We start from the raw sequence: 18756 nt of genomic DNA on the forward strand, positions 1-18756 counted from the left end.
GAGAAGGTGTGGTGAGGAGGGGTGAGAAGAGAAGTTGAGGTGAGGAGGGGTGAGAAGAGATGAGGGTGAGGGGGGTGAGAAGAGGTGAGAGTGAGAAGAGGTGAGGGTGAGGAGAGAAGGTGAGAGTGAGGAGGAGCCAGTGAGAGGGTGAGGAGAGAAGATGAGAGTGAGGAGGAGCCGGTGAGAGGGTGAGGAGAGAAGGTGAGAGTGAGGAGGAGCCGGTGAGAGGGTGAGGTGAAGAGGGGTGAGGAGAGAAGGTGAGAGTGAGGGGGAGGGAGAGGAATCAGGAACCCCATATCCAGCCTGGGTAGTGTGTCCAGCAGACAGGCTGCATTATGGGATGAGCGGAAGCGGAGGAAGTGGTTGACCAGTGAGTGAATGTGATTGAGATTTGGGTCCAAGCTGCAGCAGCGGCAGAGGGAGAGAGAGAGAGAGAGAGAGATTGGGAGCCGGAGTGCGATCGCTCAACAACTCCGCCGCATTATGCCTTCCCTTCTCATCTCGGCATGGAGGCTGGAACGCTGAGAGGAAAACACATCGGAAAGCTCGGCATCTTTTTCTACTTGATTGCAACATTTAGCAGCGCGATCGGGCAGAAAGGTGGGTGAGAGAGAGAGAGAGAGAGCGCGGCTGCTGTGTGTAAAACTCGCAGCTTTTTCTCGCTGCAATAGTTTCCCACTCGGTAGGGACAGGGGCTGTCGGTGAGCTTTGATGACTTTTCCTGATTTGGTTTGTGCTCTTTACGAAGTGTTTCGTATTCCTGAACTCTTCCTTCCCCTCCCTTTCCATAAAATAGCGAAGTGATGTTTTCTGGAGTACTTCAGGGATTGAGCAAAAGGCTAGGGGGGGGGTGGGGGATGGGTTCCATCAGGGCTCTTGTGAACATTTAAAGAGGTAGGATCTGTTTTATTTTATATGGCCTAGAGACCAATTTCCTTTTTCCAGTTGCAAAGCTTTCTGCTCAAGTCTAATTTGAATATTATAAACTAATTAGATGGTCAGGATATATGTTTGAACATTGCAGTGTTTCAAGGTTGGCAGTTGTCATTTTTTGAATTTAATAATTCATTGTTACTTTCTGAACTTTTAGTTTTCAGCTGTGTCTATAGGAGGTACTTGCCTTCCTTTTAACTGTCAAATCTCAGTTCAACATAATTCTGGAACTGAGATTATTTTGAAATTGATTTTGTAGCATGGGAAGGAGGCGTAAGTGAATATGTTTCCATATTGGAGAGAAACATTCTCTCCAATGTTTAAATGAATTGTACAGCCAAGGATATGCAATCCATATATAACTGTTGCCCATCTTCACTTTTGCTTGGGTTCTGCCAAGAGTAGGGTTTCACTTTTGTCCCAGGCAGATATTGTAAGTAAGTGAAATAAAAACAGAAAGTGCAGGAAAAACGCAGCTGCTGGAGGGTGTTGGTGGAGAGTGAAAAAGAGTCAACGTTTCGAGTCCAAAATGACTCCTCTTCAGAACTCTAGACTTTGAGTCCTACCTCTGAGACGGAAAATGGGTTCAAACCCACAAACATTGAGCACAAAATTGAGGCTGATAGTCTGGTACATTCCTGAGGGAATGCTGCACTGTTGGAGGTGCTATCTTTCAGATCAGAGGTTAAACTGCCTTCTCAAGCGGATATAAAAAAAAATCCATGGCACTATGTGAAGAAGAGATGTGGTGTTCTCCCAAGGTATCGTGGGCTATGTTTACCTCTGAATCAACATCATCAGTACAAATTATCTGGCCACTATCACTTTGTTATGCACAAATTGTCTGCTGCATTTCCTGCAGTACAGCAGTGACTAAACTTCAAAAATATTTGATTGGTTGTAAAGTGCTTTGGGACATCCTTGTGGTTTGAAATGTGCCATATGATTGCAGGTCATTCTTCTTTTTATAATTTTATTGCTATTCTACCATAACTGCAGTTGCTTTTTGATATTGCCTCTCATTCCACATCCACCTTCACCTCGCCCACCCTCTGGCTCCCTCCACCTCTATATTCTCCACTATTTCTCTACCTTCATTGAACAATGACCTCTCACCCCCTCCTTCAGCCTTTACAATCAGCCAGAGCCAATGCAACTGCTGTCTGATGCCTCAATCCATAGGAAATACAATTTCTCTCATGTAGCCTCCCCTGTTTTTGACCTTTTTACAAATGTGGAACCATAATCAAGAATCTGCACCAGCTCTCATTTACAGTATATCAGTAGCCCTGTGCCAGATAGACCTGTAATAACCTGAACCTTTGAGCACAAGCCATTGCAACCCAAAGTCAAGAACCCTTGGGCTTTAACTAAAGTGTTGCAAGTTTCAAGTGGCACTCTGTTTTTGCTGTGGATTCAGTAACCAAGAGGCAACTAGAGGCACTAATTCAGAGAGCCCTTCTGATTTCTCTCACTGCTCCTGGTCCCAATGGTATAAACCCACCGGCTACTTTTGGGAAATAATTTCCTTTCTTAAAATAAATCTGACTTTTCAACTAAAATTTTGAAACTATTATTTGCTACTTTTATAAGGTTTGTGCAGAGCCCCCAGCCTTAAAATGGAGACCTATGATTACAAACTTAGTAGCCATTAAGGTTAGCCTGATCCATATCCTTAACATCAGCTCTATATTGTTCCTCCTTCCCCCAACACAGTGCAGCTCAGATCTGAGGTGCTCGGAATCACCTGCATCCAACTACCCTGCACACAATCCTTAAAGTCACATCAATAATTAACTCAGTTTCTAACTGTATTGAAAATTTATGGTGATTCATTGCATTCCAACGGTTCATATGCTCAATACATTTAACAAGCTATATGTGCAATACATTGACCACAAAATTCCTGTAATTAGTCACCAACCAGCCCCTGCCATTAGTTTTACTGCACCATGTCCATTTAATCTCCATGGTATTTTGCCTTGAAGATGTTGGAAGGATGAGATGGAAACAGCATGGCTCCTGGGGTCCAAAGAAAGTGGGCAAGCAACTCTATATCTCCTTAACTAATAAGATTGAAGGATTGTGGAATGAACAGAACAAGGCTTGAACATGGAAGTTAAGTTAGAATTGGAAAAGAGGAAAAGAAAGATTGGATTGAGAGGAAAAAAGAGACAAAGTTTTTTTAAAAATTATCTTTTAATGTTTTTTTAAAGGAATAAGACTCCACATAACACTTATCAGACTATTAAAAGGATACTGTACTTAGACTTGAAGCGACTTGATTTAACTTGCTGTGGCAAATTTACTAGGTATTTACCATGCAAGTACAGCAATTTTATGCCGCTCAATGCATTTGAGAGCCAGACAATGTGATGCTCTTCATGAAGCTAGTGGTGGAATGGCGCAATTGACTGCAATTTTTCAATTTTCACATTTAATTGTTCATCTGTCCTGGCTTGAAGTTGCCATGGTATTTGCAGTTAATAGTGGCGAGTGCTATTAGCCTTGCCATTTGGGCCAATATTATATAAATTCGTTCTTGACTTCCTCACCACAATTGTAATACATTTCTCTCTCATTTCAGTAATATAACTCCTCACATCTTGTTTTACAAACCTGTTTGTTTTTCTGCATGGATACTTGTGGGAGATTAATATGTATAAAAACTGTGTGTCTGTCACACTTGGTATCGTACGTTTTTACAGATGGAAAATAATTTTGAAAGAAGAGAAAGAAAGGCAGGCACTTAAGATTGGGGTTTTCTGTCTTGGAGGCTGGAATTTATAAGCAGCCACAGCAGTCTAGGTACCCACAGGGTTCAATTGAGCAGTTGCCTTAAAGGGACAGGCCAGATTTACAATAAAAATGAATAACCATGCTCCATATTATACATGAGCAATGCCAATAATATGAAACTTTAGGGGCACCATTGTGTCTTCCGATGTTGCCTGAAGGCTGAGTCATGGAGACCAGGGATGAGCAGGAGTTATTTGGGGGTGGGGTGCCCGGGAGGGTGGTGAGGTGAGCGGTCATTTCTGGTTGAGGTTGTGCTGGTGGAAAAATGGTCAGTGGGTTGATTGGGCATTGAGGAAAAGAGATAGTAGGTCAACATCTGAGGTAAAATAGGATCTGACTCATTCTTTCTCCATGTTTCCTGAACTGGTGGTCGACAAGGAGACAATTACGAACAGAATGAAAGCTGAATTACTTTTTGGGCTAGTTGATGGTGTTTCTACTGTGAAAGGTACAGAGTAAATCAGAAAACTGGAAAGCAATTAAACAGCCATCAGGAGGTTAAGACTACACCAGCATCCCCATCCTCACTGGGGGAGCCCAGCACATCAGTGCAAAAGGCAAGGTTGAAGCATCTTCAGCCAGAAGGACTAAGTGGATGATCCATCTAAGCCTCCTGCTGAGGTCCGTGGCATCACAGATGCATAGAAGAGTCAAATTGGATTCGAAACACTAACCCTGTTTCTCTTACCACAGATGCCACTAGAGCTGCTGAGTTTTGCCAGCACTTTCTGTTTTTATCACAGATGCTCCTCTTCAGCTAATTCGATTCACTCCTCGTGATATCAAGAAATGGCTGAAGGCACTGATTACAGCAAAGGCTGTGGGCACTGACGATAACCTGGCAATAGTACTGAAGATTTGTGCTGCAGAACCACACCCCTAGCCAAGCTGTTCCAGTACAGCTACAACAATTGCACCTATCCAACAATGTGGAAAATTGCCCAGGTATGTTCTGTCACAAAAAGCTGGACAGATCCAACCTGGCCAATTACTGCCCTATCAGCCACCCTCTAGTATCAGCAAAATGATGGAAAGTGTCATCAACGGTGTTGCCAAGCAACGCTTATACAGCAGTAACCTGCTCACTGAAGCTCAGTTTGGGTTGGCCACGCCCATACGGCTCCTGACCTCATTACATCCTTGGTCCATAAATGGACAAAAGAACTGAATTCCAGAAGTGAGATGAGAGTGATAGCCTTTGACTTCAAGGCAGCAGATGATCAAGTGTGGCATCAAGGAGCCTGGCAAAACTAAAATCAGTGGGAATCAGGGAAAATTCTCCACAAGTTGCAGTCATACTTGCACAATGGAAGATGGTGGTGGTTGTTGGAGCCAATCATCTCAGTTTCAGGACATCACTGCAGGAGTTCCTCAGGTAGTGTCCTCGGCCCAACCACCTTCAGCTGCTTCATCAATGACCTCCCTCATCATAAATTCAGAAGTGGGGACGTTCGCACAATGTTCAGCACCATTCGTGATTCCTCAGATACTGAAGCAGTACATGTCCATGTGCAGCAAGACCTGGACAATATTCAGGCTTGGGCTGATGTGGAGTGTGAATCACACTTGCCACTTTAGTGCCAGGCAATGACCATCTATATCAAGAATCTAACCATCTCCCTTTGACATTCAATGGTGTTACCATTGTTGAATTCCCCGTTATCAGCATCCTAGGGGTTACCATTGAACAGAAACTGAACTGGACCAGCCATGAAAATACTGTGGCTACAAGAGCAGGACAGAGGCTAGGAACCCTGCAGTGAGTAACTCGCTTTCTGACTCTGCAAAGCCTGTCCATCATCTACAAGGCACAAGTTAGGAATGTGATGGAATATGCTCCACTTGCCTGAATGAATGGGGCTCCAACAACACTCAAAAAGTTTGACACTATTCAGGACAAAGCAGCCTGTTGAATGGCACTCCATCAACCTACCTAAACATTCATTTCCTCCACTACCAACGCACAGTTGCAGCAATGCATACAATGTACAAGATGCACTGCAGCAACTCACCAAGGCCCCTTTGACAGTACCTTCCAAACCCCTGACCTCTACCACCAAGAAGGACAAAGGCAGTAGATGCATGGGAACGCCACCACCTGCAAGTTGCCCTCCAATCCACACACCATCCTGATTTGGAACTAAATTGTCGTTCCTTCACTGTCACTGGATTAAAATCCTATAACACTTCCTAACAGCTCTGTGCATATATCTACATCACATGGACTGCAGTGGTTCAAGAAGGTGCTCACCACCACCTTCTCAAGGGAAATTAGGGATGGGCAACAAATGTTGGCCTTGAAAATTACACCCACCTCCCATGAAAGACTAAAAAAAATTACAGTCATACCTTTATGTGCCTCAACAAGCCATTCAAAGATCATGTCCGCACTGAATGGAATATGTTGATTGAGAAAAATCCTTCACAAAGAGTGGAGATATGCGTGCTGCTCCTCTTGGTGTCTTGTGTGGATTCATCATCAAATCGTGCGATCCTGTTAATGCACAAACTGTTGTCAGATTGTACAGTAAATGCGGAATATCTAATTCAGTGGATGGAGAGGAAGATGATCTTTTGTGGAGGAATGATTGTGAAACAGAAAGCACCATATTTGATCCAGAGTGGGATCCTTACGGTGGTGCCATAACCAAAGTGAATCCAAATGAATTTGATGAACTCTTTGCATCAGCTAGCTGAAGATGATGTATTTGACAATCTTTAAAATGTTATGATTGCTGTTCATACTATCCTGTAGAATTATTTTATTAAATAAAATATGACATTTTGATTTAATTTTAATTACTGGTGTTATGTTTCTTTTCCCACATTTCAAAATGGCGACTGCCTACACCAGCACTGGCTGTTTACATTTTATATTTGGTGTATAAGTTGACCCATGTTTTTGGAAGAATTTTTCAAAGCTTCAAAGGTTGACTCATAGGCTGCAAGCTACGGTTTTAATTAACAATTGCAAATACATTAATGTGGAAGTTAGCCTAAACTTTACTTGCTGGGAGGAGGTCTGTGGAGTTCTTTATTTGGCTACATTTTATTTACCCTTTCTCAGCTAGGTGAGTGCATTTTCACAGGCCTTCCAGGTGTTTAAGCGCAAGTTGTTGGGGCTACAGACTAACTAACAGTAAAGAATTATTTCATACTGAAGTCCAGCAAAATCCACTTTGTATTATGTGTTTTATTCTGATTGGGCCCACGATCTTTTATATAGTGTGTATTCCATAAAATCCAAAGTGGTTTTGAAAGCACAGATCATTTGCTAAAACTATGAATTGAGTGGAAGAATTCTTTTGGAATGCCAAGATCTCAACCTGCCCCATCAGATGAGATGGAGAAAAAACTATAGTCAACAGAAAATAAGTTATAAAATCACTGACAGCAATGTTAGTGATAATAACTTGCATTGAGTGTTTAGTGTACCAGTGACTTCTACAACAAAAACTTATATTTATATAGCACCTTCAACATAACAGAATGTCCCAAGGCATTTTACAGGAGCATTATAAAGTACAATTTGACATCGAGCCACAAAATGAGGTATTAGGATAAGTAATAGTTTTTAAGGACTTTCTTAAAGAAGGAAAGCGAGGTAGAGGGGCAGAGAGGTTTAGGGAAGTAATTCCAGAACTTGGGCCCCAGATAACAGAGGGCTTAGTCACCAATGATGAAGTGGTTAGAATTGGGGATGCATAAGAGGTCAGACTTAGAGGAGCACGGATATCTTGGAAGATTGTGGGGTTGGCGTAGATTACAAAGGTAGGAAAAGACGAAGCTGTGGAGGAATTTGAAACAAAGATGAGAATTTTAAAATCAAGACATTGCTTGCCCAGGAGCCAGTGTAGGTCATGAGGCATAGGGGTGATACGTAAATGGGACTTAGTGCGAGTTAAGAGATGAGCAGCAGAGTACTGCATGGCCTCAGGTTTACGTATTGTAAAATGTTAGAGACCAGCCAAAAGTGCTTTGAAGTATTCGAGTCTCGAGGTAACAAAGGCATGAATGAGGGTTTCAGCAGTAGATGAGCTGAGACAGGGATGAAGTTGGACAATTTTATGGAGGTGTAAATAGGTAGTCTTGCTGGTGGCACAAATGTGTGGTTTGAAGCTCATCTTGGAGTTAAATATGACACCAAGGTTGCAAACAGACTGGCTTAATCTCAGACAAAAACAGAATTACCTGGAAAAACTCAGCAGGTCTGGCAGCATCGGCGGAGAAGAAATCAGTTAACGTTTCGAGCCTTCATGGCTCTTCGGCAGAACTGAAGCATAGTTAGAAGAAGGGAGAAATATAAACTGGTTTAAGGTGGGGGGAGGGGGGGGGTGGAGAGAGACATTGAGGGTGTGGTGATTGTGGAGATGAGCAGATAATCAAAAGATGTCACAGACAAAAGGGTCAAAGAGGTGTTGAAGGTGGTGATATTTGTCTAAGAAAAGTGCTAATTAAGAATGGAAGACAGGATATTCAAAGTACAGCTCTAGTGGGGGTGGGGTGGAAAGACTAACAAGGTTTTAGTTTTAGATTTAAAAATAATGGAAATAGGTGGGGAAAGAAGAATCTATATGAATTATTGAAAAAAAAGTGGGGGGGTGGGGGGGGCGGGGGGGGAGAAACGGGGTGGGGATGGGGGGAGGGGGAGTTTAAGATCTAAAGTTGTTGAATTCAATATTCAGCCCGGAAGGCTGTAAAGTGCCTAGTCGGAAGATGAGGTGCTGTTCCTCCAGTTTGCGTTGGGCTTCACTGGAACAATGCAGCAAGCCAAGGACAGACATGTGGGCAAGAGAACAGGGTGGAGTGTTAAAATGGCAAGCGACAGGGAGGTTTGGGTCTTTCTTGCGGACAGACCGCAGGTGTTCCGCAAAACGGTCGCCCAGTTTGCGTTTGGTCTCTCCAATGTAGAGGAGACCGCATTGGGAGCAACGAATGCAGTAGACTAAGTTAGGGGAAATGCAAGTGAAATGCTGCTTCACTTGAAAGGAATGTTTGGGCCCTTGGACGGTGAGGAGAGAGGAAGTGAAGGGGCAGGTGTTGCATCTTCTGCGTGGGCATGGGGAGGTGCCATAAGTGGGGGTTGAGGAGTAGGGGAGTGGACCAGGGTGTCCCGGAGGGAACGATCCCTACGGAATGCCGTCAGGGGGGGTGAAGGGAAGATGTGTTTGGATTTCCAGCATCCGCAGTAGCTTTTAGCTTTTTGGCTTAATCTCAGACTGTTGCCCAGGAGAGGGATTGAGCCAGTAACTGGAGAAATGGATTTGGAGTCGGGACTGAAAACAATGGCATGTAAGTCTTCCCATTATTTAATTGGAGGGAATTTCTTCTCATTCAGCACCGGATGTCGGAAAAGCAGTCTGATAATTTAGAGACCATGCAGGAGTAGAGAGAAGTGGTGGTGAGGTAGAGCTGGGTGTTGTCAGGATGCATGTGAAAACTGATGCTGTGCTTCTAGATGATGTCACCAAGGGCAGTATGTGGTTGAGAAATAGGCGGAGACCAAGGATAGATCTTTGTTGGGGGGACACCAGGGATAACAGTACAGGAGGAGGAAAAGAAGCCATTGATATACGGAACCAGGCAAGTGCAGTTCCACCCAGCTGGACACTGGTGAAGAGGCTTTGGAGGAGGATGGTGTGGCCAGCTGTATCAAAGACTGCAGATAGGTTGAGAATGACAAGGAAGTATAGTTTACTGTACTCAGTCACATGGGGTGTCACTTGGAAATTTGATAAAAAGCCATTACCATACTGTGGTAGGGGCAGAAACCTGAATGGAGGGATTCAAACATAGAACCCTGGGAAAGATGGGCATGGTTTTGGGATGTGATAACACATTCAAGGACTTTGGAGAGGAAATGGAAGTTGGAGATGGGGCAGCAGTTTACATGGACAGCAGGGTGAAGGATATTTTTTTTGAGGTGATGATGTCAGATTTGAAGAAGACAGAGGGACGGTCCCACAAGAGAGAGAGAATTGCTCACACTATTAGTTAACAAGGGAAGCTGGGTGGTCAGTAGTGGGAATAGAGTCCCAGCACTTTATAGAATAGACCAGGAGGTGGGCCTTATAGAGATGTTGAGCTTGGAGAAGCATATGGGGAGATAGGAGACAGAATAAAAAAAGAAAAAAGTTTCGGGCTTGGTAAGGGGTGGAACCTCGTTAGAGGAAGTTTTGTCAGGTGGGCTAGGAGAGGAAGGGAAGTGGCAAAGGTAGCTGATTGGAAGACTTCAATTATAGGCTAAAGAGGTCCGTGTCCTCATGCTTGTTGTTGTTGGAGGAGGGTAGAGGATGCAAAGGCAAGGGGCTTAAAAAAACGGTCTACAGTAGAGAAAAGAAGCTGGGGGTTATCTTTGCATTTCAGGACGATCTTGGAATAGTGAGCAGGTTTGAGCAACACAACTGAAGAGCTTGTACAACAGCTGTTATGGAAATCGTCACCATTTCACTATTTTTCTTTTGACTATAAAGGTACTCATTTATCTTAATTCTTAAACTTAATGCTATTAAACAGAAAAGTTTGCTAGTGGATAGAGGGAGCATCGCTTTGTGGAGCTTTATTAAAAGGCAAGGAATGTGCTATGCCAGGTATTCGCTTTTCATCTACTCTGGTTGCAATGCTCCCATTTATTACAGCCTCTCTTTTTAAACAAAAGCAAAAACATTAAAATGTAATCATGCACAGATGCCTCAAGCTTTTTGATGTTTTATTTCTTACATATTTAAATGCTCAGAACTTTATAAAACAGCTTGATGTATTTTCTCTTGCAAACCTTTCATACGAAAGCACAGATTTTTAAAGCAAATTCAAATAAAGTCTAAAAAGGCAAAAAGTACTTTTCTTTAGAACCAGCTTATATATTATGTAATATATTTCTTAAACAGTATGCTCTTCTAGATTCGGGGCTTTTTGTTTGGTTGCGAGCTTAGCTTGATTTATTTTTAAGTCGGTGTAGCTCACATTGCTTTTTGTGTAATTCTATTCACCGTTCAGCTAAGAGGTTGAAAGATATATTTAATAAAGGAGAAATGACATTGATGTTTTGCAGAACTATCCAGTGCTATTAAAATGACATCTTCACAGAACACTGAGGTGAAAATATGTTCATATTAATGTACAGAATGTACAGGAGGAGACCTGAGATCACTAAAGATTATGATGTCCTACAGTTGCTGCTCAGGAAATGTGCTTTTGCTTTTCTTTTTTTTAAACTTTGTTATCATGGAACTAGTTTAATCAGTTTTTTGGGTTTAAGATTTTAAAAAAGGCTTGCATTTATATAGTGCCTTGCATGACTTCAGAATCCCCCAAAGCACTTTGCAGATTATGAAGTACATTAATTCACTTATAGGAATGGTCTGGACACTTGCACGTTTCATTGACTCCAGAACCAGGATAGTTGGCAAATTATAAAAGAAACAGAAAATTTCCAGCAATTTCTGTTTCTATTTCAGATTTCCAACATCTACAATAACTTGCTTTTGTATTATAAAAACAAAATGCTGAGGATGCTGGAAATCTGAAACAAATACAGAAAATGCTGGAAAAACTCAGCAGGCCTAACAGCATCTGTGGAGAGAAAAACAAGAGTTAAAGTTTCAAGTCTGTAATACTGTTCTTCAGAGCTAAAGAGAAGTAAAAATGCGATGAAATTTAGACTGTTTAAGGGGGTGGGGGGGTGGAGCAGGTGAAGCTGGATAGAAGGCCAGCAATAGGTGGGGGCAAAGGAGGACAAAGATGTCATGAACAAAAGGACAAAGGGGGTGTTAATGATAGTGGTACTGGCTAAAGGAGGCGCTGGTGGTGGCATTAAGGTCAGAAAGCAGAATGTGATAATAGCAGGACAAGGGTAAGCACTCTGGAAAGAACAGCATGAACATGTGAGCAGGTCCTCCCTCCTCACCGCCCAAGGCCCCAAACACTCCTTTCAGGTGAAGCAACGCTTCACTTGCACCTCCTTCAATTTAGTCTACTGCATTCGCTGCTCCCAATGCTGTTTCCTCTACATTGGAGAGACCAAATGCAGACTGGGTGACCACTTTGTGGAACATCTTCGGTCTGTCCGCAAGCATGACCCAGACCTTCCTGTTGCTTGCCATTTCAACAAACTATCCTGCTGTCATGTCCACATGTCCATCTTTGGCCTGCTGCAGTGTTCCAGTGAAGCACAACACAAACTGGAGGGACAGCACCTGATCTTCCGAATAGGCGCTTTACAGCCTTCTGGACTTAACATTGAGTTCAACAACGTCAGACCATGAACTCTATCCTCACCCCTTTTTTTTAATCCCTTTTTTCAATGTTCATTTTTATTTTTCGTCCACTTATTTTTATTTTTATTTCATTTTTATTCATCTATTCATTGTTTTATCCCTACCTTTTATCCTATTTTCAATCTTTTTTTCCACCACTGTCTCCTCCCCCCACCCCACCCCTATAAGGGTCTTCTGTCACTTGTTCATGTTGTTCTTTCCAGAGTGCTTACCATTGTCCTGCTATTATCACATTCTGCTTTCTTACCCTAATGCCACCATCAGCAGCTCCTTTAGCCTGTACCACTACCATTAACACCCCTTTGTCCTTTTGTTCATGACATCTTTGTCAATCTCTCCTTTGCTCCCACCTATTGCTGGCCTTCTATCCAGCTTCACCGGCTCCCTCCCCAAAACAGTATAAATTTCATCACATTTTTACTTCTCTTTAGCTCTGAAGAAGAGTCATACGGACTCGAAACATTAACTCTTGTTTTTCTCTCCACAGATGCTGAGTTTTTCCAGCATTTTCCGTTTTTGTCGCTTTTGTATTATTTGGCAGGTTGTTGGGTACGGTGGTGGAGAGAGGGGGCACCATCATTAAAGCTTTCATAGACAGTTCCATTGTACCAGTGAAACTTAGCTTGGTAGAAGCTAACGTCCATCCATTTTTTGTAGTTCACAAATAGTTGGGGACCTGGGAAGTGCAGTTATGGAAAGCAGAGAGGCTGAATTTGGGACTATCACAAATCCAACTCGAACAATACAAAATAATTTTTGTTGGGCTCCCAAATTTGATATGTAGCTGCCTCCATGTTGATTATCCTGTGTGGGACAGACGTGCAAACTCTAACATCATGTATCAGGGCTTCCAATCCCCGAAATTCCTCAAATCACTGACTGGGATTTATAGGTGGCTTTGTTGCAAGAATTGGTTTGGACTGACAAATTTCTTGCTGCTCACCATTGCATTGGCTGTTGGAATGCAGTTCAACAGTCTGATTCCTTGTTTATTTTTACAGTACTATATTTGGAGATAGCACTGCTTTTGGAGACAAAACTGCAGCATAATTGAGACACCATGGCTGTTCCTTGGGACAGAGGGCACCACCTGTTGGAAGTGGTTTAGTTCTCAGCCTCCAGAAGCAGCAAAATGTAGCCAGTAATGAATAGAAATGTTTCTTTTGTTGTCACCAACCTCAGAGAGGCTGCATTGTCAGCACCTCCATTTTGATCATGACAGCTGCATTGTACTATTAATAATAGACTCTTGCTTTGAACATAGTCCCTTTCATAAGCATTGTCGCACCCAAACACTTAACTTACTTGTGGTACAAGTAAATTATGTTGGATAAAATCGAATGTGTGTAGAGCATGACACGCGTGTTGTGGGTTTATTTCATGGAAGTGCCCAGGTATCATGTTTGCGATAGTAATGCATCGAGTCTAGTAGATTATTCTTATTTATTTTGTGGAAATTTTTTTTGTTAATTAAGCCCATGTATGATTTCTGTTGAAGTTTGGTGTGGACATGAGCATACAACTCTGTTAGACTCTTTGGCTTAAACACCTCCTCCACTCAGTTATTTGTGAACTGTCACTGGACCACTGGATATGGAAGTTGATAAATTAGCTGTGTGTACTAAAATCACTTCTGTGAAATGATATAATTTCAGCTCAATAAAATAAGAAACATTATACCAGTACTTGTCTTGGGAGCCTAATACAAGTTTAAATGCCAAAATACTAGATTTGATTTGGAAATGACTAAAGCTGGCTCCATCCTTCTCCAGCTATATCACTGCTTTATCTCATCACGGTGATTTTTGTTCTAGGACCTAGTCCCTGTTTAAGACCCAGGCTAGGATCAGTTTAATGTGGAAAATTTTAGGTGCAAAAGGACAGCCCTGTGAGTCTTCTCTCATAAATTGCGTGATAATCCTGTGGAATATGTTCAAGTAGGAGCTAAACACTGAAAGCAATGGCAGAAGAGATTAAAGCCATGTAGATTTTAATACCTACTACAGTGGCTATCTCATCCCCATCAAATACATTATAATTAATAAAGATTTTAATATAACTGCCTTCATAGGGTGCTAGTTAATAATATACTCTGTATTGCAATGAATGGGTATCTGGGATTATGGAGCTCTGTGTTCTAAACTGACTAGGATCTAATAGCTTTGAGGCTAAAATCTCTCTGGGACTTTCTCAGGAGACCAAAAGCTGCCCTAGGTGACAAATTCCAGTATGTTGTTTATTTGGAGGAAAGCATGAATGAATTAATATCCTGCCGTTCCATCGTGTACTTATTACTAATACATATGTTAAACGGTGGGGAATAGATATAAAGCAGGAATGTTTGAAGTAGTCAAAGTCTTACTGTCCTTCTGTTCCAGTCACTTTTATAACATCAGTGCAACTTTAGAGCAGGGTTTTGATGAGCGTTCCAAAACTTTACTAACTGCACATAACTGATTTGTTTCCTGTGCCCTTTTGCTTTTGGTGAATTTTGATTCTGATAGATGGAGAGGTAGATTTTGTCCTTGGGTGGGTTTTGCCTGGGCCAAAGCTGCCTAATAGGCTCCCTATTGGGACTGGCCCTTTTTGAGAACTTATCTGTGACAGCATTGGGTTAGAGGGCTGTGGGCAGAAAATGAGTGCCCAGGGCAGCCTGCAGACAATATTGAACAGCCCAGTCAGCTTCCGGACCAGACTGCATTGTGGCTAAAAAAAAGCCCGGATAGTAATACTTTCTTAGTAAAAAGATAGGCCTGTGGAGGGAGAAGAGAAGCAACCTGTGCAGCAGTAATCCTGCTTGTTTTTGTAGAGCCCAGAGCAACAGCTGATAAAAGTTAAAGCATATTTGCTGGGCCCATTTTTGACAGATTGCCAACTGAAATGGTGGGGCGGGGGAGGGGATGTAGTGGTGTAGTGATCTGCAGCTGAAACACTCACCCCTGCCTTTGTTATCTCCAGATCTGACTATTCCATTGCTCTCCTGGCTGGCCTGCCACATTTTACCCTCTGCGAACGTGCGCCCATTACAAAACTCTGCTGCCCTTTCCCTGCCGTTTACGCATCACCCATGTGCTCCCTTACATCTATTGACTGGCATACTTCAGTTTTAAAATTCTCACCTTTGTGTTCAAGTACCCCCATGACCTTGCCCTGCTTTAGCAGTAACCTCAGCCAGCCTTACAACTGAGATCTTTGCACTCCTCCAATTGTGACATCTTGTACAATCCTGATTTCCATCACTGCATCATTAGCAGCCATACTTCCAGCTGCTTGGCACTAAGCTGTGGAATTCCCTCTCTAAATTACTCACTCTCTCTCTCTCTCTTCTCCTTCAAGCCACACTTCAAAATCTATGTCTTTAGCCTAGCCTTCGTTCACCTGGCCTGATGTGTCTTTATGTAGCTTGGTGTCCAATTTAATTTGGTATTTTCTCCTGTGAAACACCTTAGGACATTTTACTATGTTAAAGGCAATATATAAATCGAATTGTTGTTGGCTTATCACTGATCATAGATGAGAAATAACAAACTGGCTGCCTGTTTTATGCCCTTTACAATTTTCTATTTTTCAGTTACTTCATAACTGTTCCTTATATTTTTTTCTTTTAATGTTTAATTAGTGTCCCCTTATCCCCACTGTGCAGAGCGTGGACAGCACACCCTCTTGCCCAGTACTGTTCTAAAATGACATTCAGGCTTTTGCTTCTGGTTAAACACATGTTTATCCCTTTGACTCATATGGTTCAGGTTAGGAATTTTGGGAGGAATAAATATCTGCCTTAAGCTTCATTCCAGCTGGAGGACACCCAGCAACATCATCATATTAAAGTCATCAGTATGAAACATCTTATTAAGTATGAAAGTACCATTAAACTATTGCACACAGCCACAAACAACTTAGTGAAGGGCTCATGATATTATTAAATGTATTGCTTTTTATTAAAATGAAAGGGATACACTGTGACTATCGTGTTCTCTGAAGGGGCAACCGTCCTCAACTCATGGGATCAGGCATATTATTCAGTTACCCTCAGACCCAGTCACAGAATAGCCACTGCTTGAGAAAACACTGTTCTTTCTGGAAAAATTCAGCACTTTTATACCTGCTGAAAACTAGCATTGTCAGTGCCAAAATTTCAACTGCAAAGTTGTAAATAATACATTTAGTAGCAAATAATTATTTGTGGGTTCATCTGTCATTCAATAAAAATGTGATTCCATTGAGTTGTTTGGCCAGCGATCTTACAAAAGGCAGTAAGGTAAATCGCTAAAACTGTAGACTCACTGTTGGATTTGCATATCCTGAGGTTTCAACAGCAACATCAGGGTTTTTAGATGACCCGATTTTTTTCCCATTGCAACGTAGTAATTGCTAAATGGAAATAAGACCAAGGGCCATCTTGTTTTCTTTCTACCATCCTGGTTATTGTATGATACAATAATAATGGAGTAAATAAATAATTACAGGAATTGGTCTCACTAATTGTCTGTCTACAACAGAGCCAGACATGATGTGAGGAAAACCACAATGGCAAAGGTTTCTGGGAACCAAAGGAGTCACCTATTCCTCACAAGCATGCTACAGTTAGCCATGCCTCAAATTACTCATGTAACGTATCCCAAAATATTATTTTTTGAAAGAATATTAAGAGCATAAGAGCAGGAGTAGGCCATTTAGTCCCTCAAGCCTGCTTCGCTGTTCAATAAGATCATGGCTGATCTACCTCAGCTGCACCTCTCTGCACTGTTCTCATACCCCTTGATTGCCCTAGCATCCAAAAATCTGTCAATCTCTGTTTTAATTTTCCTCAATGACTGAGCATTCACAGATCTTTCTGTGAATTCCAAATGTTCACAACCCTTTGAATGAAGACATTTCTCCTCATCTCCTTCCTAAATGGCTGACCCCTAATTCTGAGACTGCGACCCCTAGTTCTGGATTCCCCAGCCACGGGAATTATCCTCCCAGCATCCCAGAGCCCCATAAAATTTGAGATCAATGAGATCACCTCTCATTCTTCTAAACTCAAGGGAATATAGGCGGAGTCTACCCTCTCCAATTTTTCCACGAAGGCTAATCCGCCATCTCAGGAATCATTCTTTGAACCCCCTCTGAGGCAAGTAAAACCTTTCTTAGGCAAAGAGACTAAATCTATCTAATTTTCGTTTGAATGAATCAATACTAACTGCTTTCACTGTCTCCCTAGGGTGTCTGCTCCACAGATTGATTATTTGCTCACTGAAATATTATTTCTGCAGATTAGTTTTGAATTTACTTCCCTTCAGGCACAGGCCGTGTCCTTTAATTCTATAGTTCTGGTCAATGTGAAATAACTTGCCGTGGTCTACATTATCCAGTCCCTGTAGAATCTTAAAAGCAGCAATTATATCACCTCTAAACGTAATTGCTCCTCATAATCCAATCCTTCCATCACCTCAATCATTTTATTTGCTCTCTTCTATATTCTTTCAATAGCTGCAATGGCCCTTTTGTACTGTGACAACCAGAACTGTGCACGGTATTCTAAGTAAGGCTGCACCGGTAATTTATAAACTGCAAGGTTACTTTGCGGTTTTGGCTCAAAATTGATCTTTGACTTGCTTTACTCACTTCCACTAAGCATCGTTACAATAGCTTGAATTTACTGTCAGGACACTGCAGGAAGAATGTGAAGGCATGAAAGAGGGGGCAGGAAAGATTTACGAGAATGTTTCCAGGAATGAGGGACTTCAGTTGTGTGGATAGGTTGGAGAAGCTGGTGTTGGTTCCTTGGAGAAGCGAAGGTGGAGAAGAGATTTGATAGAGGTGTTCAAAATCCTGAGAGGTCTGACAGAGAGGATAGGAAGAAAATGTTCCCATTGGCAGAAGGGTTGAGAACTAGAGGATTGTGATTTGATGTGATTGGCAAAAGAACCAAAGGCGACATGCAGGAAAGTTTTTTTTTGCAGCATGTGGTTAGGATCCGGAATGCATTGTCTGAGAGCGTGGTGGAGGCAGGGTCAACTGTGACTTTCAAAAGGTAATTGGATAATTATCTGAAGAGAAAAAAATTGCAGGGCTATGGCAAAAGGGCTGGGAAACTCTTTCAAGTTACCAATAGTCACAGATTGCAACTTCTTTCGAGTACAATCACAGTTCTTGGTTTTCCAGGAGTGGGACATGAACCCACAACCCTCTGATTCAAAGGCGAGGGTGCTATGAACTGAGCCACAGCTGGGACTAGTTGAGCTGCTCTTGCAAAGAACCAGCATGATGAGCTAAATGGCCCCCTTCTGTGGCTGTAATCACTCTACGATTCTATGACCAGAATTTTTCCGTCGGCGAGTTGGTGGCGGGGCCCGCCGACCTGTCAATGGCTAATTGAGGCCATTGACAGGATAATTAACCCAATTAAAGGACCTGCCCGTCCAACCTTAAGGCTGGCGGGCAGGCCAGGAGCCCCAGCGGGCTTCTGATAATACACAAAACCTTATCCACTGGTGAGATAAGGTTTCATGTCTGTTTTTAAGAACTTTAATAAACTTTATGTAATATTTATTAACATGTCCCATCTCGTGTGACATTGTTACATGAGGGGGACATGTTAATAATTTTTTTAATTTGCTATTTTCTATGTTTATTAAACTTTCAGCGCTTTCCCTGAGACAGCACTTAGTCTCAGGGAGCAGTGCGTGAAAGAGCGCATTTTGACATTTGGGGAATCTCCCCCCCCCAGATAGGAAGTGCATAGCGCTTTCCGTCGGGCAGC

At 42.3% G+C, this 18756-nt stretch overlaps 1 protein-coding gene across 1 annotated transcript in view; it reads left to right on the plus strand.

Moving 5' to 3' along the window:
• Positions 1 to 378: 378 nt before the first annotated feature.
• Positions 379 to 18756, plus strand: part of dcbld2 (discoidin, CUB and LCCL domain containing 2) — a 131576-nt gene continuing 113198 nt past the window's right edge. Inside the window, exon 1 of the mRNA XM_078560110.1 lies at positions 379 to 600. Within this exon, the coding sequence (XP_078416236.1) occupies positions 507 to 600 (94 nt within the window). The 5' untranslated portion in view covers positions 379 to 506. The remainder of the gene's footprint in view (positions 601 to 18756) is intronic.

The sequence above is a fragment of the Cetorhinus maximus genome, chromosome 16 (assembly GCF_964194155.1).
Source record: "Cetorhinus maximus chromosome 16, sCetMax3.hap1.1, whole genome shotgun sequence".
NCBI classification, from domain to species: domain Eukaryota; kingdom Metazoa; phylum Chordata; class Chondrichthyes; order Lamniformes; family Cetorhinidae; genus Cetorhinus; species Cetorhinus maximus.